Raw genomic sequence first — 22,516 nt, forward strand, 5'->3', positions numbered from 1 at the left:
TTTTTTTTATAATTATTTACTGTTTTTTTTTTTAAATAAAAAGTAATTAGCTACGGATTACCTAATCCGTAGCTATCTATTTCGGTTGCTATTTAGTGGGAAAAAAACAATTTTAGTCAAACATGACTCTCGTCGGTAATCTGTAGGAAATCCGTATCCATTTATTTCCGTAGCTATTTCATAGGTATGGAAGCTACAGAAAACTCCGTAGCTATTCCGTAGCGATTTCATATGTATAATTTAGCCACGGACCATTATGCTACATCCTTTTTTCCGTAGCAATTCCGTAGGTTTCCGCTTATAGCTACGGAATAGTTGTGGATTGTGATGTAGCTATTGCACTGGTTTTCTAGTAGTATCTGTTGACACATGTGTGTCCTTGGTCCTCAATTTCTCTTTTCACTGCTTGGGTCCTCACAAACCAGAATTGGTGTGTGTATTACTATTAATAGTGGTTTCTTGACATGTTATTGCAGGATGTGATTGAAAACGTTTTAGAAAACCAGAAGGCTACTACGATTTTCAATAGGAGATTTTCATAAGCAAGTAGTTGTCTACTGTATGATCATGTTCTGGCATGACAAATTCTTGGGAAGTCGTTTCCAGTGCATCTTTAGCTTCCTCTGTACTTACGACTCTTTATGTGAGGTTGTGTTGGCTTTACCTCTTATATTGTTGCCGCCAAGTATAGGGTCTTGATTGTTGAATCATTGTAAGTTGTTTCATTGCTCATTAGTGATTTTTGGTCAATAATTGAAGTAGTTGTCACATAAAATGATCAAGAAATGAACTTGGAGAAGCCTTATGAAAATATAAACATATAATGACATACTTACATGGTGTAAAATGGGAAAAAAATATATATATTTAATCTTTTTTTCGGAATCATGTGTTTTTAAATCTAAAATACCTTGCTTTTTTGGAATTTTTCAATCGGATAAGTATTGGTTTTAGGCTTTCATTATAATTTTGTTTTCTTTTTGGTGTATAATTAACTCATGGCTACCCTTACTCTTTTTTTTTTTTGGAAAATAACTTCTGTGTTTTTGTGACAAACGTTGACATTTTTCTGCTACAGAAAGCGTACTTGTGTTTATGTTTTTTTCGTTGCTTTGTCAATCTGCCTTTCGGATAATTTATGTGGTACAACATATTGGTAATCAAAAATATATTGTTTACAGGATATAGATTTATGTGTGCTTTGTTATTTCAGGAATCTGCAATTTCTGTTCAACTATATTTATTGCCTGGTTAGTTCATTTCATTTTACTCTTTTTAATGCTTAATTTAGGCTTAGGTGAAAGGTAAATATTTGCTGTTCTGAACCACTTTTCTCATGAGATTAACTTCATGCTTTGGTTTACCAAAAAGGCAACAGTTGGCTGAGTAATTGGTTTAATAATGAATAAAAAGAACATGTGTTTTTGGAATATTGTTGGAAAAAAAAAAAAAAAAAAATCTTTGTATCAGGGAGATTTCATCCTGTTTTGGCGTCAATGGAGTACTAAAATCAGGAGGTTAAATCGTTTGAAGCTCGAAGGGCTTTTCAGTCATTTGTTGTATAAATTTTTTTTAGCCCTTATCACCTTTGCATTTGTTTGGATAAAGAAATTAATAGAAGAATGATAAGTCTATTTGTAGCAATGTTTCTAATTATAACATTTCCCATTTGCATTGTTTCTTATTGTAGTAATTGTTGATGTTACTGTTCGGTGGCTGATGATTTCTCCAACAAATTAATATTGTCATATAGAAGGTTAATTTTATAAATTAAAAAAAATAAAAAAATAAAAAAAAAAAAGGTGACCAGCTTTGATCTCTTTCAAGTTTAAGATAATCAACTTGGAAGATAAAACATTTAATGTAAAAAATGATTTTTTTCATCTATTTTAGTTAATCAATAATCTGCATAGTGTGTTCTATTAATCCTATTCTGTTGATTTTTATTAATGTCTTTTTAACCAAAATCATGAAGAGGTCTGATCGTGAAAATGAATTGAAACTGAACATCAAGATTGTTTCTAGAAAAGATCTGCATCATTTAAGACAATTTTTAAATGTCACACAACATGATAACACCCCACACACCATTTAATTAACATCTTGAAGTTGTATTTCTTTCTATACTTCTATTTATTATCAATTTATCATAAAGTCTTAAAAATTAAAATAATCAATCATTCTCAATTATCTGATTTTGCAGACATGTCATTGTAGCTATTCTATGAGGCAAAATTGATGATTTTAATCACCACGGTTTAATGAGTGGCTCTTACTTTTGGCGTTACACATTTTATTATTTATCAAACAATTCTATGAAGTTATTGTGTTCTGTAGAAAATGTTATGTTTTTTTTTTTTTTCTCTTTGTGTTTTAATATCAAAAATGTTTATGTAAATATTTTGAAACTATGTTTTTCCCTCTAGACCCCTCAAACCACAAAATATAACAAACATATAAACTTTTTTTTTTACAAAATGGATACTTCACCCTTACTTATTACCCCTATATACCCAGTTCCCACACCCCTCATCTAGAAGGTTTCATTCTTTCTATCCTATTACTTATTTATGTTTTAACGAGCATGAGTGTGTAAGGCTCTACAACAATACCTCATGAGCCTCTATAGAGTCACTTGGAATATGAAAATATTTATATATCTCTATTCTCTCCATCTTATTTTCAATCCTATATGGATGTAGGAGAAGCTGATGAATCATGAGAGAGATGGAAAGAATGTATGGAAAATAAAGAAGGTGTCATAAAATTTACATTTTTCTATTATGCATTTGATCTTTATCTTCTGTGATTTTCATGTGGAGTTGTTTTCTCAAAAGAAAACAAATTATTGAATGACTTGCATATATTTTGTTCGAATGGGGTGTCATGGAATTCATATTTGTCTATTCTGCGTTTGTTCTTTGGTTCCTGTCGTTGTCCACTTTGCTGTTTGTATGGTTACTCCATGTGCAGTTGCATTGTCAAGAAAACACTGATCTTTAAATCATTAAATGACTTCCATATCTTTGAACTATATTTGTGTATTATGTTTGATTGTTTGATTTATATTCATCTATCCTTTTATGCTTCTAGGGTTTGTTTGGGTCATGAATTCTGGCAGAATTGGAATATAAGATCCCATTCCACTGTATGTTTGGTTGTAATAACTGCATTCCTTTAATACAAAAAAACAAGAAACAAAACCCACTTTTGTTATCTGGTTGGTGATCTTAGTCAAGTTCTTGGCTGTTCTATCTGTATAGATTGGTTTCTTAAACTTATGATAAGCTTATCATTCGAGGTATTCATATTTCTCCCTTAAGTTTTTTTTAATTCTTAAAATAATCAAAATTTTCTTTATTTTAATTCATTAAATTTAATATTACTTCATCGACAAAATGTGCAGCCAAATGAACTTTATCAGATGGCATGTGTGGCTTTCTGCTTGATAGTTGCATCGTTTAGCTTCTTTACTATTTACTTGCATAGTTATTTATTTAGTAAATTACATTTTGGTCCTTGAGTCTACTTCATTATTGCAATTTTGGGTCCCTAAAACTTTTCTCATTCAATTTTTTTCGTGATTTGAGGTTTTTAAAACCTTTTTCGTCCATATTCCAAGTCAATTTTGATACATTACTATAGCTGATTTTTACACTTTGGCTCCCAAGACATGACAAGAGTACTTTTTAGGACCAAAAGTGTAATTAAATTACTTACTTTTCTTCATTTATTTACAATAAATTATTGTATGATTCTGTGCGGTTATAAGTTAGGTCTAAGCCTTGAACTTGATAGTTTTGTTGTCGGAGACTCGGAGTCATGAAGAAGAAAAACAATCTTTCTACACACAAGGTACTGTTTTAGTTTGTGTAAATATTATATTAATATGAAAGATTTACTTTAAGGTTACTTGATGTTAGAAGATAGGGAAAACTACAATAAAGTCCCTATATATTGGCCTCATAATCGATTTAGTCCCTATATATTTTTTTTATTCAATTAAGTTCCAAATACCGGTAATCGTATTCAATTTAATCCTTTGACCCGGTCAACAGGTCATCCAAGTTTCAAAAATTACATTTTTGGCCCAGATTTCAAAATTTATTACAAATTTGATCCAAAATTTACACTTTTGGCCCGGATTTTAATTTTTTTTTACAAATTTGGTCCAAACTTTACCTTTTTTGCCCAAATTTTAGAATTTTATTATGAATTCATCCTAATTTTAGTTTTTTTGCAACTTTTTTTTTCAAAAAATTGTTTCTAATATGTTTTTTCTTTATAAAATCATATTTATACCAAAAAAAATGTATTTTCACATAAAAATCTTATATTTTCTATAAAAAACTTTTTTTAAAAAGTTTTTTGTATATGAAATATCTAGTTATAAAAATATGTATTTATTTAGTATATAAATATATATAAATTTGTTTTTATAAAAAAATGTACACACACCTATCACCTTTATATATATATATATATATATATATATATATATATATATATATATATATATATATATATATGCACACAAATAGGTGTGTATCTATATTTTTTTAATTAAATCGTGTTTGTATATGAAATATTTAGTTATACAAAAACTTTCTTCAAAAAGTTTTTTGTATATGAAATATTTAGTTATAAAAATAAGTATTTATTAAGTAAATAAATATATAGAAATCCGTTTTTATGAAAAAAAATGTATACAAACACCTATTTTATCTATTTTTTTATAAAATCGTTTTTGTTTATATTTTTTTTATAAAAACATGTTTGAATATTTTTTTTATATAATACGTGTTTGTATACATTTTATAAAATGTATACAAAACGATTTTATAAAATATATACAAACACGTATTATATAAAAACTTATTTAAACACGTTTTTATAAAATGTATACGAACACGTATTATATAAAAAATTATTCAAACACGTTTTTATAAAAAAAAATATAAACAAACACGATTTTATAAAAAAATATAGATACACACCTATTTGTGTGCATATATATATATATATATATATATATATATATATATATATATATATATATATATATATATATATATAAGGTGATAGGTGTGTATACATTTTTTTATAAAAACAAATTTATATATATTTATATACTAAATAAATACATATTTTTATAACTAGATATTTCATATACAAAAAAGTTTTTAAAAAAAGTTTTATATAGAAAATATAAGATTTTTATGTGAAAATACATTTTTTTAGTATAAATATGATTTTATAAAGAAAAAACATATTAGAAACAATTTTTTGAAAAAAAAAGTTGCAAAAAAACTAAAATTAGGATGAATTCATAATAAAATTCTAAAATTTGGGCAAAAAAGGTAAAGTTTTGACCAAATTTGTAAAAAAAAATTAAAATCCGGGCCAAAAGTGTAAATTTTGGATGAAATTTGTAATAAATTTTGAAATCTGGGCCAAAAATGTAATTTTTGAAAGTTGGATGACCTGTTGACCGGGTCAAAGGATTAAATTGAATACGATTACCGGTATTTGGGACTTAATTGAATAAAAAAAATATATAGGGACTAAATCGATTATGAGGCCAATATGTAGGGACTTTATTGTAGTTTTCCCTAGAAGATATATATATATATATATATATATATATATATATATATATATATATATATGTGTGTGTGTGTGTGTGTGTGTGTATGTGTGTGTCAAGCAAAGAGCTTGGAAGTTGAGGAAGTGGCATTGAAGATCCAGTACAACACAGTTTTTTGTTGGTATTATTACCATGTTTTTTTAAGCATAACATCCTTATAAGGAAAATTTTGTTGAAAGTTCAATGCTATTATTGGGTCGAGTTTTTAAAGTATAATGTTTTAAAAAATAATTAAAAGTACAATGTTGTTAATGTCATTGGAAAATATGTAACACTAGATTAAAAAGTTATCCAAAAAGGAGTTGTTTCAGTATGTGTGGTACAATAAGTATGTATCATATACATTTCTTGGTCTTTCTTGAAGGCTATTTACAAACAAATAAAATGTTCTCCTTGACATCCCATTATACACTCTAATGACAAAAACAGGTTATATTTGCATCCTTCTAACCCCTGTAAAGAGGGAAATCTTCCCTAATTGTCACACAAAATCAAAATCACACAATAATCATTTAAAAATCTAAATACAAATTATCATACAAAGTAATTAAACATAAATCAATTAAAATACAAATAGAATGTCGATTAGATTGTTTTTAGTTTATTGTTTTTCAAGTTGATGTTACGTTGTTGTTCTTTCTAGTCGTTTTAGTTTTTTTTATAACCCGATATGTGATTCTTGACCCGATTTATGGCTGCTAATGATGGGATGGATAAGACTTTTTAAAATAAATTAGGATGATGGTGATGTTGTCTAAAAAAATTAATCCAATAAAAATGAATTAAAAAATTAATTAAAAGAAATTAATAATCCAATAAAGTACTAGTTATTAATATATAAATATTATATTATATAAAGTATTTTTTATTATTATTATTATTATTATTATTATTATATATATATATATATATATATATATATATATATATAAAGAAATTAGTAATCTAATAAAATAATATTTATTAATATATAATAATCCAGTAAAAAGGTAAAATCCAATAAAAAAGAAATTAAAATATATTTAAAAGAAATTAATAATCCAAGAAAGAAATAGACGACGTTTGGGACATAATTGTCTTTCCGGTCCATTAAGCTAAAAAAATATGATTTTGGAGCTTTCTGGGATACCATAAAATACCTTTTTTTTTGTGCAAATCAAAAAGTCTTTATGGTCCATTCAGCTAAAAATATATGTTCGGACATGAAAATATGTCTATCAAATAGGGCCTAAATTATAACAATAATATATGTGTATATTGAAAAGTGCATGGTCAGTGCATTTTTTTCATTTCTATCTATGCTTAATGGTTTGGATTTCATTACAGGATTGATGCATCCCTCTTCATGTAAAAAAAAAAGTCATTTTACCCTTGTCTTATATGTTTACTACATCTTATCAATAACCATTTGTTTTCTATCATCCCCACTTCCTCACCCTCCCATACGGTCATCATTTTCCACCACCACCGTGAAAACTGAAAATCAAACCTAAAGCATCATCCCTAAGCCGGCTCTAGCACCCGAGTTTTTAATACAATGTAAGTAACCTCTAACAATAACAAACAATGCATATAATAATCACAACATTGATTATATGAACAATAAAACACAAACTCATTTGTAATCTCTAGTTCCTCGCTTTTATAGTTCTTGGCTTTCTAATGAGTACACCTAAAAAGCTTACAATAACAAAAGATCAAGCTACAAATATTTTTTTTTTTTTAAACAACCAACTTAATATTAAAAAAATCTCTAACAAGAAACTAGGAAAAATGTGAAAGGTAAAAAATTCGTATCATATCTAATATATTCATATATGAATAAAATTGTATATATTCTTTATTCATATATGAATAAAATTGTATATATTTTTGTAATAAATAAATAAACGAGCATATATCATATTCATATATCAGTAACTTATTCAAATATTATATGTTTTCATTACCAGACAAAAAGAAACAAAAGTACCAAAGAAAATAAAGCATCAAAGCAGAAAAATCCATCAAAAAGGAAAACTCTTAAAAAACAACAACTACAAGATTCAGATTATGATTGTGAAAGTAGTCATCCATCGAACAAGGCAAAAAAAAGGACTCACCAATCAAAAAAGACAAAAAAAACCAATGGTAAAATAATTTTACTCAATGAAAAACAGATGTTCACCAGAGGCATTACTATCTATAATCCTTGGGATGAGCAAAGAACAAAAAGAATTTGTAAGATCTATGGGTTTTGGAGCTTTGTTAAAAATGAAAATCACAGATATACCACTGAAGCTGGGATTTTATGTTCTTCAAAAATTTGATTCTGAGAGAATGGTGATAGATATTGAAGGAACGGAATTGAAAGTAACAGCAGTGTCTGTTCATGACATGTTGGGCATACCAATTTGTGGAACCAAACTTACACAACTGGATCAATGGTCTAAGGATGATACAAGTTATGATGAATGGAAGCAACAATTTAAAAAAGATTCAATCATCCAACTGAGTGCAATCAAAAATGTTATTGTTTCTACCACACAAGTTGATTTCAATTTCAAATTGAACTTCTTAGTTCTTTTTGTCTACACGTTTTGCGAGTCAACATCAATGGGAAGATGCAACCTGTTTCCCTTGAGTTATATTTCAAGAAGAACAGATATCAACAACATAGACTGATGCAGCTATGTTTTGGATTGTCTTGTCAGAACAAAAAACTCATACATACCATACTCAGATACCAGCTTCTTTGTTGGACCTTCAGCTTTCTTGGTGGTAAGTTATTTTAATGTTTATACTCAATTTTTAATGATATTGATTATTCATAAACTAATAGCAAATATTCATATAATATATTTGTTAACAAATAATGTTTACATTACTTATTCATATATGAATAAGTCATTACTTATTCATATGAGAATAAGTAAAAAATAATATTAGTTCTTCATATATGAATATCAATTAGTTATCATTCATGTCCAGTTGTTCTATGCTGATAATATCCACTCAGAAGCTTTGACAGTAACACATAAACGTCCAACAATTTGTTATTGGAGTTCAGAGAAGATTAGATATCGAGAGGCATTTGAACAAGAAAAAGGTCAATTTGGACTTGGAGAAATAAATGAAGAATTTGTTGATGAACAAGATGAAGGAGATACAGATCTCGAAGACAATGATTATGATAAAGATAAAGATCATTCTATTGAGGTAATTAGTTTGAACATGTTAATAATATATGATTACATTAAATTATTATATTAAATTCTAATCATATACTTCTTTTTTTACATAGGCATATGAATAAAAAATATCAAAAATGATTAATAGTTTCGAGAGGATGAAGGAAAAGTTGAATTCAAAGCTTAATGATGCGATGACAAAGTTCCCTGAAAAGGAAAGTTTTAGAATTTTCGAAGAAAAGATGACAAATATGATTGTTGAAGAAAAAACTGAAAGCACAACACTTTTTAATTTTCCAATTAATGAAATTGGAGTTGAAGGAATCAATTTGACACCAATAATGGGTCAAAAAAACAAATGATCAAACAGAAAATGAAGATAAAGAGGGAAATGGTGAAGAAGATAGTGATAATGGTGCAAGTCAACTAGAAGTAGATTATTTGCTTGATTCAAATGAAGCAGATAATGAAGAAATAAAGAATGATGCAGATAAGAATCAAAAAGAAGGTGAAATTGGAGTAAAAGAGAATGATGGAAAGAGGAATGAAAATGAGAATGATGAAGAGGAAAAAGATGATCATGCTGAGGAAACAAATAATCATGAGGAGACTATTCAACAAACTGAAAATGAAAATTTTTTGGATAAAGTTGTTGACAACATTATGGACAATGTCTTCGGAATTGGAATTTCAAGTTTAAATAGTCAAGAAGATGAAATCTGGAATCACCCTGAAATGAAAACTATTTTCGATAATATTGATATAGGTAAATTTTGTCTTACTTTTATTTTAAAAAAAAACATATATATATATATATATATATATATATATATATATATATATATATTAATACACAATAACAATTTTGTTTGATAAATTTTGACCAGGGTCACCAATGAGTACAGATAAAACTAATACTCTTGAGGAAAATGAAAAATCAGAAGGTGTACATGAACAAGGAACAAAAGTTGAAAAAACAAATGGAGATGATACAGGTAAATGAATGATTTAAAATATATTATAATATTTATATTGATTTTTTTTAATAACATTGTTTATTCATAAGTGAATAATACACTATATAAATGAATAAAAAAATAAAAAATATTCATATATGATGTATATGTTTCAGACAAGGAAAACTCTGAAGATAGAAATGAAGGAGGAACAGAAGCTAAGAACACAAAAGATGGAGGTGAAGAAAAACATACAGAAACTGAGAAAGGAAATTTAGAAGATAAACGTAAATAGTTAAATCGATTTAATAAATTAATATAATAAGTTTTATTATTCACAAATAAATAATGCAATATAAAAAAAAAGTCTTATTCATAAATAATGATATGCATTACTTATTCATAAATGAATACATTACTTATTCACATACGAATTACTTAATCACGGTTCTTTATCTTTCAGGAAAGAAAAAGTCAAAAAATGAAAACAAGAAAAGAGAAAAAGCTGACAAGACAAAAGGAAATAAAAGAGGTAACAATTTGGATAAACATTTCAAAATATAAACTCAAATATTATAATTAACTTACAACTATTTATATGATAAATCTCCTGACATGCAGATACTCATCCAAGCTTTAGTCTAGGTCTCAGTCAAGATTCAAATCAAACTTCAAGTAAAAAATCTATTGAATCTTCACCAAAAAAACACTTACAAAGAAACAAATCAAAGACGACCATCAGAAGGTTGTTATCAGATTAGCAAAGAAAAATGTTCTTAATCTAAATCCAATCTCTGTATTAATTCCTAGTGAAGAAGGACCATCAAAGCATGATCTGGATCAACCAAGAGAGAAGAAGCTTGCTGATGCTTTCAAATCACCTTTCAAATGCAGAATAATAGACACAAAACCCAAACTGACACATCAGGATAGTATTGTCTGTGAATGGTTGTTCAACTTACAAAGCAATACATCGTAAGTAACTTTATTTTATATACATTCATATATGATTATTATATAGATAATAATCTATGACATTTTGATTATATATTTGCAGAGATCTGGGTGTCCAGACAAAATATGGTAAGATAACAAAAAGAGAAATTATGGAAAGTCTATATGCAAACACAGAGATTTTTGGAGAAGTTTTAGACACTTGGTCTGATTTACTTAACCACCAAGAACTAGAAAGGGATTTTGGAAATTCACCATAAGACGCTTCTTGAAAGTTGGAGTTTGTGTAAGTTTATGTTCTAAACTTAATTCCTTCCTTATTCATAAATGAATACACCAATATGATGTATTCATTTATGAATATTATATTTTTTTACAACTGAAATTCACATATGATTATACAAATATGATGTATTCTTTAACATAATTATATATATTCAACTAAAATTCACATATAATTATATTGGTTACAGACTGCTTATCTAACTTCAACATTGTCTAATGAAAGAAAGTACGAAAATTCAAGGAGAACTTTCATGAGAGTACCAATGGGTACAAAAAAATCTTGAACATAAAAGATATTGACATTGTATGTTAATTAAAGTTGTTTTTTATATATATTTTATCAACAAAATACTTACCATTAGATACATAAAAACAGATATTCTTTCCAGTTGTTAGAAGTGCTCACATTTTTGTGATTGTCTTCAACTTAAAGAAACTGTCAATTGAAATTCTAGACAATAGTGCAGTTGAGGAGGATTATGAAGGAAAATACGGAGTAATATTGAAACCTTTGGTATGTACCCAATTCACAACAACATAAAATAACCAATTTATTACATATCTAACTTTTATTTTATTTAATGATCAGAAAAATTTCGTTGTGAGATACTTTAAAGAAATAAACCATCTAAGAGCGAATGTAATCTCAAAAGAAAGTATCAAACCCCAACTACTTGAAATGTCATGGAGAACAGTTAAAAACAAAGTTGATTGTGGGGTCTTTGCAATGAGACATATGGAGACCTATATGGGACAACCACTCTCAAAGTGGAAACCAGGTCTTCATAAAGAAAGTGCAGTTCAGCAAACTACTTTAGAGAAGCTCAGGCAAAGATATGCACACATAATGCTAACTTCTGAAATTAACATGTTGAAGGCTAAGGTGTTGGATCTTGTTGAAAAATATAAAAAGTTGAATTCAAAGTGCGTACTGATCATGCATACAAGGCTATGCTAACAATTCAAAAAAAGTTAAAAGAATATTGATGATTGCTTGTGAAGATGAAAGAATGTTGAAGTGTTATGCTATATAATAGTTTGTGTTGAAGATGAATGGATTTGAAGTACATGTAAGATGATTCTGCGAAACAAGTTTTAAATGGTTTGTTAAATGTTGTTGAACATCGTTCTAATATTTTGTGAAATGCTTATGAACAACTTTTATTATCTTGTGTTGAATGATTATGAAATAGAAACAACTTCGCTTATTTTGTCAGTTTTTTATATTTAAATATTTTCAAAGTTTATTTATGTTTATTCATAAATGAATACGAATATGATATATTAATTTATGATTAAATTAGGAGTAATATGTTAGCATAAAAAAGTTCATATATGAATATAACAAATTTCATATATGAATATAACTAAGTTATAAGTAGAAACAAGTTTGCTTATTTATGTCATTTTTTTATATTATATTTTTATTTATTCATAAATGAATACGAATATGATATATTCATTTATGAATAAGTTCAAATTAATATGTTAGTATAACAAAGTTCAGATATTAACATAAAAAAGTTCGGATATGAATATATTTATTTATTAGTGTAACAAATTTCACATATTTGTATTCATTTATGAATAATTTACAACATCAATATAACTTATTTTATAGTAATTTAAAAACAAATATCAACATATCAATTTACCATATCATTATAAATGTGTATTATTCATACATGAATATTATTGTTTATTGTTTTTATCCGCATATATTCATAATGAATAAAACCAAATAACATTTAAAAAAAAACTAAAAAATCCTAACTGTCTTTTGCTTATTTATCAGCTCCAACTCTTTCTGGACAAGTACGTAAATTGTGTGGAACTCGTTTTCCACATCCTGATCACATTCTATGTTTTTTTTTAGAATTTTCATATGCTACTTCACCTGCACTTGGAATTCTTTTCTTGATTCCAAAACCTTTATTGCTCTGAACTTTAGGAACATGAATATTAATCTCTTCTGGAATAGGAATAGTAACACCCAAAAGCTTGCATACAACTTCACCATCTGTCTTTCTTTTCAATCCAGGAGAAATATAATCACTCTCAAATTCCTTCAACATTTGTTGCTTCTCAGCAAACAAATCCAATCTCTTTTTGTCATCTATTACAATATCCGAACATGATTCAAAACTATAATATGAATCATTGACTAGCTTTACATTCTCACAATCACCTAAATCGGATTGAACAGAACTAAAATGATAATTTCTTGATATCACATCCTTCTCCATCTCTTCAAAATGTACCTTTCAGGAATTTCTTTAACACCACATCTCATCATTATTGTAAAAGCATATATGCATAAAACACCCATACGCTTAAAATATACACAACTGCATTTTATTTCTTTTTTTTTTCAGCTTTTATTTCAACCTGATACAAAAACAAATTTTACACATTTACATTCATATAAGAATACTCATATCAACACTCATATATTCATATATTCATATAATATTCATATATTCATATATGAATATTCTCATATTCATATATGAATATTCTCATATTCATATATGAATATTCTCATATTCATATATGAATATTATTACATTTTTCATAAAAAAAAAACTAATAAATTACCTTAAATTCATTTTTAAAATCAGTTTTACAGTTGTGTTGCATAATGTAAACTTCCCAACCATCTTCAATACCAACATATGAGTATGTACAGAAAAACATGCTTTATATATTTCTTTTTGCACCTCAAAAAATAATGTACTTGTATAAACCTTTGATGATTGCAGTTCTATTTCTTGAGGTGTTTGCATTTTATATGATGCTTTCTTTGATGCCTTATCAAGATCTCCTTGAGTATTCCTTTGCTTTTGAATGGCAGTGTCATAATTCAGCATGAAACTCAAAAGTAAGTTCCTATTTTCTGAGTATGTATTAAAGAATGAATTCATACTCTCTGACCTCGATGTAGTCTTCATCAAACCACACATTGGAATATCATTAAAATATCCAGGTATCCATGAATCACGTATTGTAAACATGTCTTTAAACCATCTTGTGTCTTCAAGATTGAATTCCTTCATAAGCAAACCCCACTTCACCTAAAAAACATCAGGTTTCATATTAATGTCCCAAACAAGCTTTGAAAACCTTTTTCTAAAGTCTGTGTTAGTAAATAAATCATCTGATGTCTGTATTTAAACAAAAATATTCATAAATGAATAAATAATAATAAGTAAAATAACAATCAATATTCATAAACGAATATACTAATAAGTAATATATTTGAAATATATTAAAATAATACCCTTTTTTCAACTTTTTCATTATATTGCACATACATAATCGGTACTTTGAATTACAAAACACAGTCTCAACAGGTTGTTTTATTGCAGCATCTTGATCAGTTAAAACAAGTGTTGGTTCTTTCCCATGAGTTTTAAGAAATTCTTTAAGCAACCAAGAGTAAGACTCAATGCTTTCATTGCTTAGCAACCCAGATCCAACAGTAACCGATTTTTTATGATGGTTAATAGTAGTAAACGGAACAAAAACCATTCGATACCTAACACATAAAAAAATGTTCATTAAAGTCAATTTTTGATGTATTAATAATTGAATATAAAAATATTCATATATGAATAACCTATAAACAAAATTAGATAAACTAACTTACTTGTTTGTTCGGAAAGTCGCATCAAACGAGATAACATCACCAAATTAGCATAATATGCCTTCTCCATTTCATCAGCCCAAAACATACAGTCCAAAACATCATCTTGACAATTAAACTCAAATGAGTAATTTGGATAATAAGCTTGACGGTCATTCATTGTTTTTACTATCATTTGGGCATCTTTATAACCAATAACCCTGTTGATATCTCTCCTTAAATTTTTATAGTCAACTACTTTTGCCTTTACAAACTCATACCCACCTCTCAAACTTGCCCTCAACTTATGAGCCATAGTTGGACCTATTTTTGATGTGGAAGCACGCACAATATACTCTTTTTCTGAATATGACATTTGTCTCGTTTTTTTTAAATCGCTTCTCTTCTCAAGTGGATGGTTGTGAAGTTCATCAAACTGAAAAACTTTATAATCTGGAGTTCCATACATAGATTCAAATATAATCTTTGCTTGACAACCAATAGCTCTTGAATTTGAATTTCATTTCCTCCTAACACCACTTCTACCTAATGTGTCACAAGATTTATTTTTCTATTTACCACCACGATTACATATAACGTATTTCTTCTTTATAATCTTCTTATCAAACCTTGACTATGTGCTCAGTCTAACATCAAAACCACCAATTTCAGCATACTCAGAATATATTTTGATAGCCAACTTTAATGATTTGAAGATTAAACCCTTATATGGAATAAGTTGAACAGGTACATCTGGCTTATAGACATGTTCTCCAATTATATCATCGCAATATTGTGCATCACGTACTGAACTTGAAGATTCACCACCTAAAATAATAATGCATGAAGGAAACAATAACATATATGAATACATCAAACTCATATAAATAAAAAAATATATATTCATATATGAATAAAAACATTCATATATGAATACATAGAATTCATGAGGATTCAAAATATATAAAATAAAACATAACTTATTCATATATGAATAAAACGAAAAAAATAAAATTTTGAAATTACAATTATCACACGACTATTCATCTATGAATAAGACAACAATTTATTCATATTAACATATTCATATGTAAATAAATGATAATCAACAAAATTAAAAACAACAAAATAATTCAATAACTGATACCTTCAAAAAATAAGTTCTCGACATCTTCTTCTTCACTCTCACTCATAGAAGAATACAAATCACCATCAATAACAATAGAATTCGACATAATTCACCAAATGATCTATATAAATAAACAAAAACAATCTTAATATCGAATATAACGAATATATCTCACAAAAAAAAAGTAAAGATGAAAACCTGGTTAATTACGAATATATCTCACCTCAATGTACAAAATATCTGAAAGAAACTCAAATCATATATGATCAGATGATGTAATTAAGTAATCTCTATCGATACAGAGCATAAAAACTACAACGATATATCCGATTAAATATTAAATCAGCTCAGATTCGAAATAAATATCTCAAACTACTTAACAAAAATCCGATGAAATAACTCCAATACATATTCGAAACTTGATAATCTTGATAATGAACTCCGATTAAAAACCATTAAAACGAAGATAATAAGCATAAGTCCAAACAAATTATAAAAAGCAATAATCTTGATAATGAAATCCGATCTATTCGATTCAAACGATATACATACCTGATTAAATCGGCGGAAACTGAATACAAAGTAGAAAACTGAAACACAAATGCAAAACTTCACGATTAATGGAATGAATACGTATAATTGCTAACGAGTTATATAAAGAAAATAATCTTGATAATAAATTCCTCATATCCGATTCAAACGAGATAAAGATATCATCAAATTGGAAACTGATAACAACGAACAGGTAAGTTCTATGTAAAAAAGTTGTTAATTTACAAAGATACCCTTAATGAAAATGGACACGCAATTTTTTTTTATTTGAACATGTTAGATAAATGATTGGCTGAGAATGGTTCCCCCATTCTCAACCTTTTTTCTCAATTGAACCTACCTATATATATATATATATATATATATATATATATATATATATATATATATATATATATATATATATATATATAGGTAGGTTCAATTGAGAAAAAAAATGTTGAGAATGGGGGAATCATTCTCAGCCAATCATATATATATATATATATACATATATATATATATATATATATATATATATATATATATAATATACTATTTGGAAAATCCACTTTAAACACCTCACTAGATCCAACCTAGACATCACTCCCATAAGTAGATCAATAAGTATTATGACTTGGAATCACTGATAAATCTTATTTATAAATTCATAATAACAACTATGGATATAGATATAAGTTACACTTAAAGTGTAATAAGTGCAACTTAACTTACAGAGTTCCTAGCAAAAAGTCAGAAAGTCACGGGAAAAACTCGACCCGAAAGATCCTTTTCATCGGGCTCCTAGTTATCTCAGAGCCTTGCTAAAGTGTTTAGAAGATTGGAAAAATTGGAACTTTAATGGAGGAAATTCTTTAGACAGAAAGGGACTTGAATGGTAAATGAAATGAAGTAAATCTAATAGCTATTTATTGAACTCTAGGGGTGTTTTCACGCAACCAGTTCAGGGTGCGTCACGCCTAAGGTCAATGCTGATACTTCCTTGTGCCATCATATGTCATATGTTCATGGTGCCATGTCACCTGGTCTCTCGAAGGAGGCGGCTACCCGACAATGTCACGTGGTTCCTCCAGGTGGTGCCACATCATCATTATCACAAGTGTTTTTTGTAAAATTTGAAAAATCATATCTCTCTCATACAATATATATCTTGATGTTCTTTATATCCACACATAGGTATTTACGAGTAATACAACTTTCCTTTAGACCCCAACAACTAGTTCTTACTCTATTTTAAATTCCTTTTTTATTGAGATTACATTGTTAACGTCTTTGTGAAAATCATAACTCCTTCACACGAACTCCCTTCTTGACTGTTCTTTATATTGATGGGTCTTTATGATATCTTCAACTATCTTGCACATTGTTTTGGCTAACACTCAACAGATTTAAGTTTTCATTTTTGTATCGCACACTACTGTACCGTAACTTATAAAAATCATAACTTCCTCATACGAAGTCATATGTTGGCGTTCTTTATATGCATGCTCTTGGAATTATTATTACTCTGACTTTCATTTAGATCACTTAGTTTAATAAGAAACCTATCTCCGATTCATATTTTACAACGTACTTTTCCGTATACGGCTTAACGCAAAACTTTAAAAAATCATAACTTTTTCATGCGAAGTTAGATTTGAGCGTTCTTTATACCCATGGAACCAGCATCACATCTACTACAACTTTTAGCAAGATTATTTATCCTAAATAATGTTTTCTGAAAAATTTTATTTTTATTGCTTAGTGATAAAAGGTCTATATAGTATGTAACGCATACAACTAACAATTATCGTTTTTATTAACCAATAAAATAAATAAGTAATTATAATAATCACTTAAATCATATATCCCTACCTTTACGGGCATTACAGGAACGCTTCCACCATTGGTATGTGAAATTGATGCCTCTGTTTGTTTCTGTGTCTTTGTGTTCCTAATGTAGTGTTTTGTAATTTGTGTGTTCATAACCAAGTAATCTTTGTAGTATGTTTTCTCTTTCAGTAATCGAACTTGCTATTGTATTTTTTCTATGCTTTTACATTTACATAACTGGCTTTCTAATTGAGCATCTGTGTTGTAGTTGAATTTTGTATTATCCTACACACCTCATCTATTATATTTTTGGTGTTAGCAAATCTTCTAGGAGGGGCTTTTAGTTCTCAGATTTAGGATTGAATTAATTGTGAAAATATGCATGGCGTAATCCTGCTGAAGTTGACTTTGACTTCTGTTAATCGTTGACTTTTTGACCAAGTTTGACTTTGGTTCAAACTTGATGGTTTTGGACTGTTGATTAAGATTCTACCTTGTTTTGGTAACTAGTGGTAGCAAGCAGTACAGAAAGCGAAGTGTATCGCAGTATTTATGGGTTCTTCGATTCAGGTGAGTTTTCCTCATTGTACTCATGGGTCGAAGGCACCAATGTCGACCCACTAGTTTTGATTATCATTTAGTAGATGGATCCCATAAGGATTGTATGTAGTCACGTAAGATAGACTGAGGACTCTTGATCTAGGTTTTCTTGCCTATTCCTTGTTTGGTTGTGGCCCTAAAGTAGGATCATCTATCCGGGTGTCTCTCACATCTGGGTACATATGGTTAGGCATTCCTTGATGATTTGGTTATGTATCCTTATGTATAGGATATTGCTTCGATGTAGTGATCTGATATATATGTATGTGTATATACATACATATATATATATATATATATATATATATATATATATATATATAACCTTGTGTGTTAGGATGCAACAATAGTGGTATGTTGGTTAGAGTACCAATAGGCTAGTTATCATCTAGTGGAGTGCCCTAGGGACTGTACGTATTCATGTAAGATAGCCGGAGAACTCTTGATCTACACTTTCTTTCATGTTGCTTGTTTGGCTATGGCTGTAGAGTAGGATCATCTATTCGGGTGGCTGTCTCACCTCCAGTTACTTATGGATATGTGTTCCATGGAGACTAGTTGGTAGTAGACCAATTTTCTTTGAGGGGTCTAGTAGGTGGTTGTGAGTTGTATGATTTATAATTGTATGTATTATGTGCCTACTTGATCTCTTGTTAGTTTATATGTCGACATATGGTGGCGGATGAGGTTGAGGCGGTCTTGTTGTGTGTTGTAGGCCAAGAGACCAAGTACAGGACGACTGTAAGCCATAGGCACAGAGGATGGGGGGACTGTTGGGTTAAGGTGATAGGCAATCATACCCGGGGCGATCCATTCCGATGATTGTGGGCCCATTATGCATGCTTGTATATGTTTTTTAGCGAGCGGTATTTTGGGGAAACTCAATAAGCTTAATGCTTACCTAGATGTTATTGTTTTCAGCTATTCTAATGTCCCAAAAATAGTAATTGATATTTTGAAGTTTATCAAATCATTCAAAATCAGCCCCAAGTCATAATATTTAAAACATCAGAGTACAAATATATCGCATGCGGAAAACATGAGGGGAGGGTGTTGCGCCATCATGCCAGACTCTTCCCTTTCGAACCAGAAGTACCTAAAACCATAAACATAAACTATAAGAATAAAGCTTAGTGAGTTACCCAAAATACCACATACACAAAACACACAGGTGTTATGGGCTACCCTCATGGTTTTCCTTGCAATGTCGAGGGCCAAATCTTAGTCTTACATACAAGTGTCATGGGCTACCCGCATGGTCTTTCCATGAAATGCTGAGGCCCAAATCCCTGTCTTACATACAAGTTTCAAGGGCCAGATGTTGGTCTTTCATACAATTTCCAGGGGATAGATCATGTTCTTTCATATAAGCATCAAAGATACAACTAGCATTCCACTTGAATAGTAATGGACCGACATTAGTGACTTCGACCCATGTATATAGTGAAAAACTCACTTCACATATAGATAAGCAAAGTGAATAGCATGTTGTTCCGAGATCAATACTAATAATCACCTTAATAAATTCAATCACAATCTAAGCATATAGGTCAAAATATCTAAAATACCCCTAGGTCAAACCCTATTGAAAATTCGGTCAAGGTCAGCTAAGTCAACAGAGTTGAATCAGTGATACTTGGGGCGTACTCCTTACACACAATGTGTACTCCTTACATAATCGGGGTGCACACCTTACGTACATGGTACATACTACGCGGTCGCCCAAGGATCAGGGAACTTACCACGTACGCACAACGTACTCATTGGTACGCCCACCATACGCGGCTGCTCACCACCTTACCTATTAAGTGCTTAATCCTTAAGCATTTATGCATAACTTCTAGATTGAGGCTCAAAAGGATGTTCTTAACCATAAAGTTTCCAACTTTATGGTTTAGCATGGCTATTAAGACCTTAGATCCAAAACCCTAGCCTCTTTACCCATTAAGACAATCTAGTTCATGCATGGCGAGAAACTAATGACCAAAAACACAACTTTATGACTTAACACACCCTAAAACCTCTGAAATGATAACTCAAAAGTAATGGAGTACCGCCTACTCACAAGGATCAAGTTTGGTACAAAAAGGTGACAAATTTGAGCAAAAACTAGACCCATAAGAAACGTACACCAAGGTTAAAGCTTTTTACCTCTAGAAGATGCACAACAAAGAGAAAATGTTGGATGCAAGGTCTTGAGAGAAAATCCACTTCCTTGAAGATCTTCCTTCACTACCAAGAAAGCCCACAATTCACTCCAAAAGAACAAAATGCTCAAAATAGATTAGGTTTTGCAAGGACGGTCAATTTTGGATGGAGGCTAATAAGAGGAAGGGTTTTGGGACTATAATGGTGCTTATGTAGTGCTTAAAACCTAAATATTAGGGTTGAGTCTGAGCTACGTACGCCCTGCGTACCAATATGTATGCCCAGCGTACACGCACGAGGCCAGCTACGCCCATCTTACACATGCAACACCTTTTATTAAGAAACTGCCATTGGGGACCAATCTTGCAAATATATCTTAACTCAAGGGTCAAAAATCAATACCTGGAAATTAGGTGTTACAACTCTCCTCCACTTGAACTAGACTTAGTCCTCGAAGTCTGCTACCACGAATAAATTTGGGTAGTGCTATCACATCTCCGCCTCAGGCTCCTATGTCCATTCGGAACCCTTCCGATGTTGCCACTGGACCTTGACCAATGACACTTCCTTATTATGCACAACATTCGTCTTCCGATCTAATATCTCCACTGGTTTCTCCACATAATTTAGGATATCATCAACTTGAATATCATCCAGAGGAACAACTATAGACTCATCGGCTACATACTTTCGAAGCTGAGACACATGGAAGGTGTTATGGATTCGGCTAAGATGGTCAGGCAAATCCAGTTGATATGCAACCTTGCCCACCCAAGCTGATATCCTGAAAGAACTAATGAATCAAGGGCCCATCTTTCCACACTTCCGAAATCGGATGAAACCTTTCCAAGGTCACACCTTCAGAAGCACCAAGTCCCCTACCTGAAACTCGAGGTCTGAATATTGTCGATTTGCATAAATATTTTGTCGGCTTTGAGCGACTCATAACCTATTGTGCACCTACTGAATCAACTCAGTAGTCTTGAGTACAACCTCTGTACTTCCCATGACTCGATCCCCTACCTCCCCCCAACAACCAGGGTCTTGTACCTTATTCCATACAATTTCTCAAATGGCGTTCAGTCGATACTTTCATGATAGATGTTGTTAAAGGACAACTCTTTCAGTGGAAGGTAAGTATCCCAACTCCCTTTGAAATCCAAAACCTAACCCGGAGCATATTTTCGAGTGGTTAAATCGTCTGCTCGCTTTGGCCGTCAGTCTAGGGATGCTATGTTGTACTAAAATACAACTAAGTACCCAACTCCTCATGAAACTTCGTCCAAAATCTGAAGGTCAAACGAACAACCCAGTCTGAACCACTGAAACTGGCACCCCATGCCAAACTACCACCTCCTGAACATAGATGTTAGTTAACTTCTTAGCAGATATGCTCTCGGCAATCGATATGAAATGCACACTCTTGGTCAATCTATCAATGATGACCCAGGTAGAATCAACACTACATGTCGTCCTTGGAAATTTCGTAATGAAATCTATGGTAATATCTTCTTACTTCTAGATGGGAATGGGTAAGGGTTGAATCTTCCCATGGGGTCTCTAAAGATTAGCCTTGACTTTCTTGCAAGTCAGGTACCGCTCAACAAACGAAGCTATATCCCTCTTCATGCAAGGCCA

At 29.9% G+C, this 22,516-nt stretch overlaps 2 protein-coding genes across 9 annotated transcripts; one reads left to right on the plus strand and one right to left on the minus strand.

Annotated features, from left to right (window-relative positions):
* The first annotated feature begins 2,341 nt into the window (after nt 1-2,341).
* On the plus strand, nt 2,342-11,526 carry LOC144997211 (uncharacterized). Of its 8 annotated transcripts, none has more exons than XM_078957066.1 (13): nt 2,342-2,540; nt 2,703-2,756; nt 3,094-3,855; nt 7,977-8,407; nt 8,618-8,845; nt 8,931-9,583; nt 9,705-9,812; nt 9,950-10,060; nt 10,237-10,305; nt 10,395-10,518; nt 10,584-10,748; nt 10,831-11,013; nt 11,389-11,526. In XM_078957066.1, exons 6-12 carry the CDS (start codon nt 9,481-9,483, stop codon nt 10,985-10,987), a joined length of 837 nt encoding a protein of 278 aa, XP_078813192.1. In that variant the 5' UTR covers nt 2,342-2,540; nt 2,703-2,756; nt 3,094-3,855; nt 7,977-8,407; nt 8,618-8,845; nt 8,931-9,480; the 3' UTR covers nt 10,988-11,013; nt 11,389-11,526. The 8 variants fall into 8 exon arrangements, 6 of the variants coding, with proteins under 6 accessions (XP_078813192.1, XP_078813191.1, XP_078813195.1 ...); XM_078957065.1 differs by lacking the exon at nt 2,342-2,540 and having other exon boundaries at nt 2,547-2,756; nt 3,094-3,301; nt 3,407-3,855; XR_013659732.1 differs by lacking the exon at nt 2,342-2,540 and having other exon boundaries at nt 2,547-2,756; nt 10,831-11,316.
* Nucleotides 11,527-13,390: 1,864 nt separating this feature from the next.
* LOC145045803 (protein FAR1-RELATED SEQUENCE 5-like) lies at nt 13,391-15,106 on the minus strand. The gene is made up of 5 exons (XM_078994114.1): nt 14,658-15,106; nt 14,355-14,550; nt 13,760-14,086; nt 13,611-13,672; nt 13,391-13,400 (listed from the first exon to the last, which is right to left on the minus strand). The coding sequence occupies exons 1-5, from the start codon at nt 15,104-15,106 to the stop codon at nt 13,391-13,393; spliced, it is 1,044 nt and encodes a 347-aa protein (XP_078850240.1).
* Nucleotides 15,107-22,516: the final 7,410 nt, after the last annotated feature.

Source organism: Lactuca saligna, chromosome 5 (genome assembly GCF_052625555.1).
Source record: "Lactuca saligna cultivar CGN05327 chromosome 5, ASM5262555v1, whole genome shotgun sequence".
NCBI classification, from domain to species: domain Eukaryota; kingdom Viridiplantae; phylum Streptophyta; class Magnoliopsida; order Asterales; family Asteraceae; genus Lactuca; species Lactuca saligna.

What these genes read in the sequence shown, in the direction of transcription:
- LOC145045803 (XM_078994114.1), bottom strand. Translation starts at nt 15,106, where the DNA reads ATGTATGGAACTCCAGATTATAAAGTTTTTCAGTTTGATGAACTTCAC. An exon ending in TAAAACAACCTGTTGAGACT is followed by an intron (nt 14,087 to 14,354) that starts GTGTTTTGTAAT and finishes GATGTTTTTTAG; the next exon opens with GTGAAGTGGGGTTTGCTTAT. An exon ending in TAGAACTGCAATCATCAAAG is followed by an intron (nt 13,673 to 13,759) that starts GTTTATACAAGT and finishes TTGGTATTGAAG; the next exon opens with ATGGTTGGGAAGTTTACATT.
- LOC144997211 (XM_078957066.1), top strand. Translation starts at nt 9,481, where the DNA reads ATGGACAATGTCTTCGGAATTGGAATTTCAAGTTTAAATAGTCAAGAA. An exon ending in AGGAAATTTAGAAGATAAAC is followed by an intron (nt 10,061 to 10,236) that starts GTAAATAGTTAA and finishes TTTATCTTTCAG; the next exon opens with GAAAGAAAAAGTCAAAAAAT. An exon ending in TCAAAGACGACCATCAGAAG is followed by an intron (nt 10,519 to 10,583) that starts GTTGTTATCAGA and finishes ATTAATTCCTAG; the next exon opens with TGAAGAAGGACCATCAAAGC.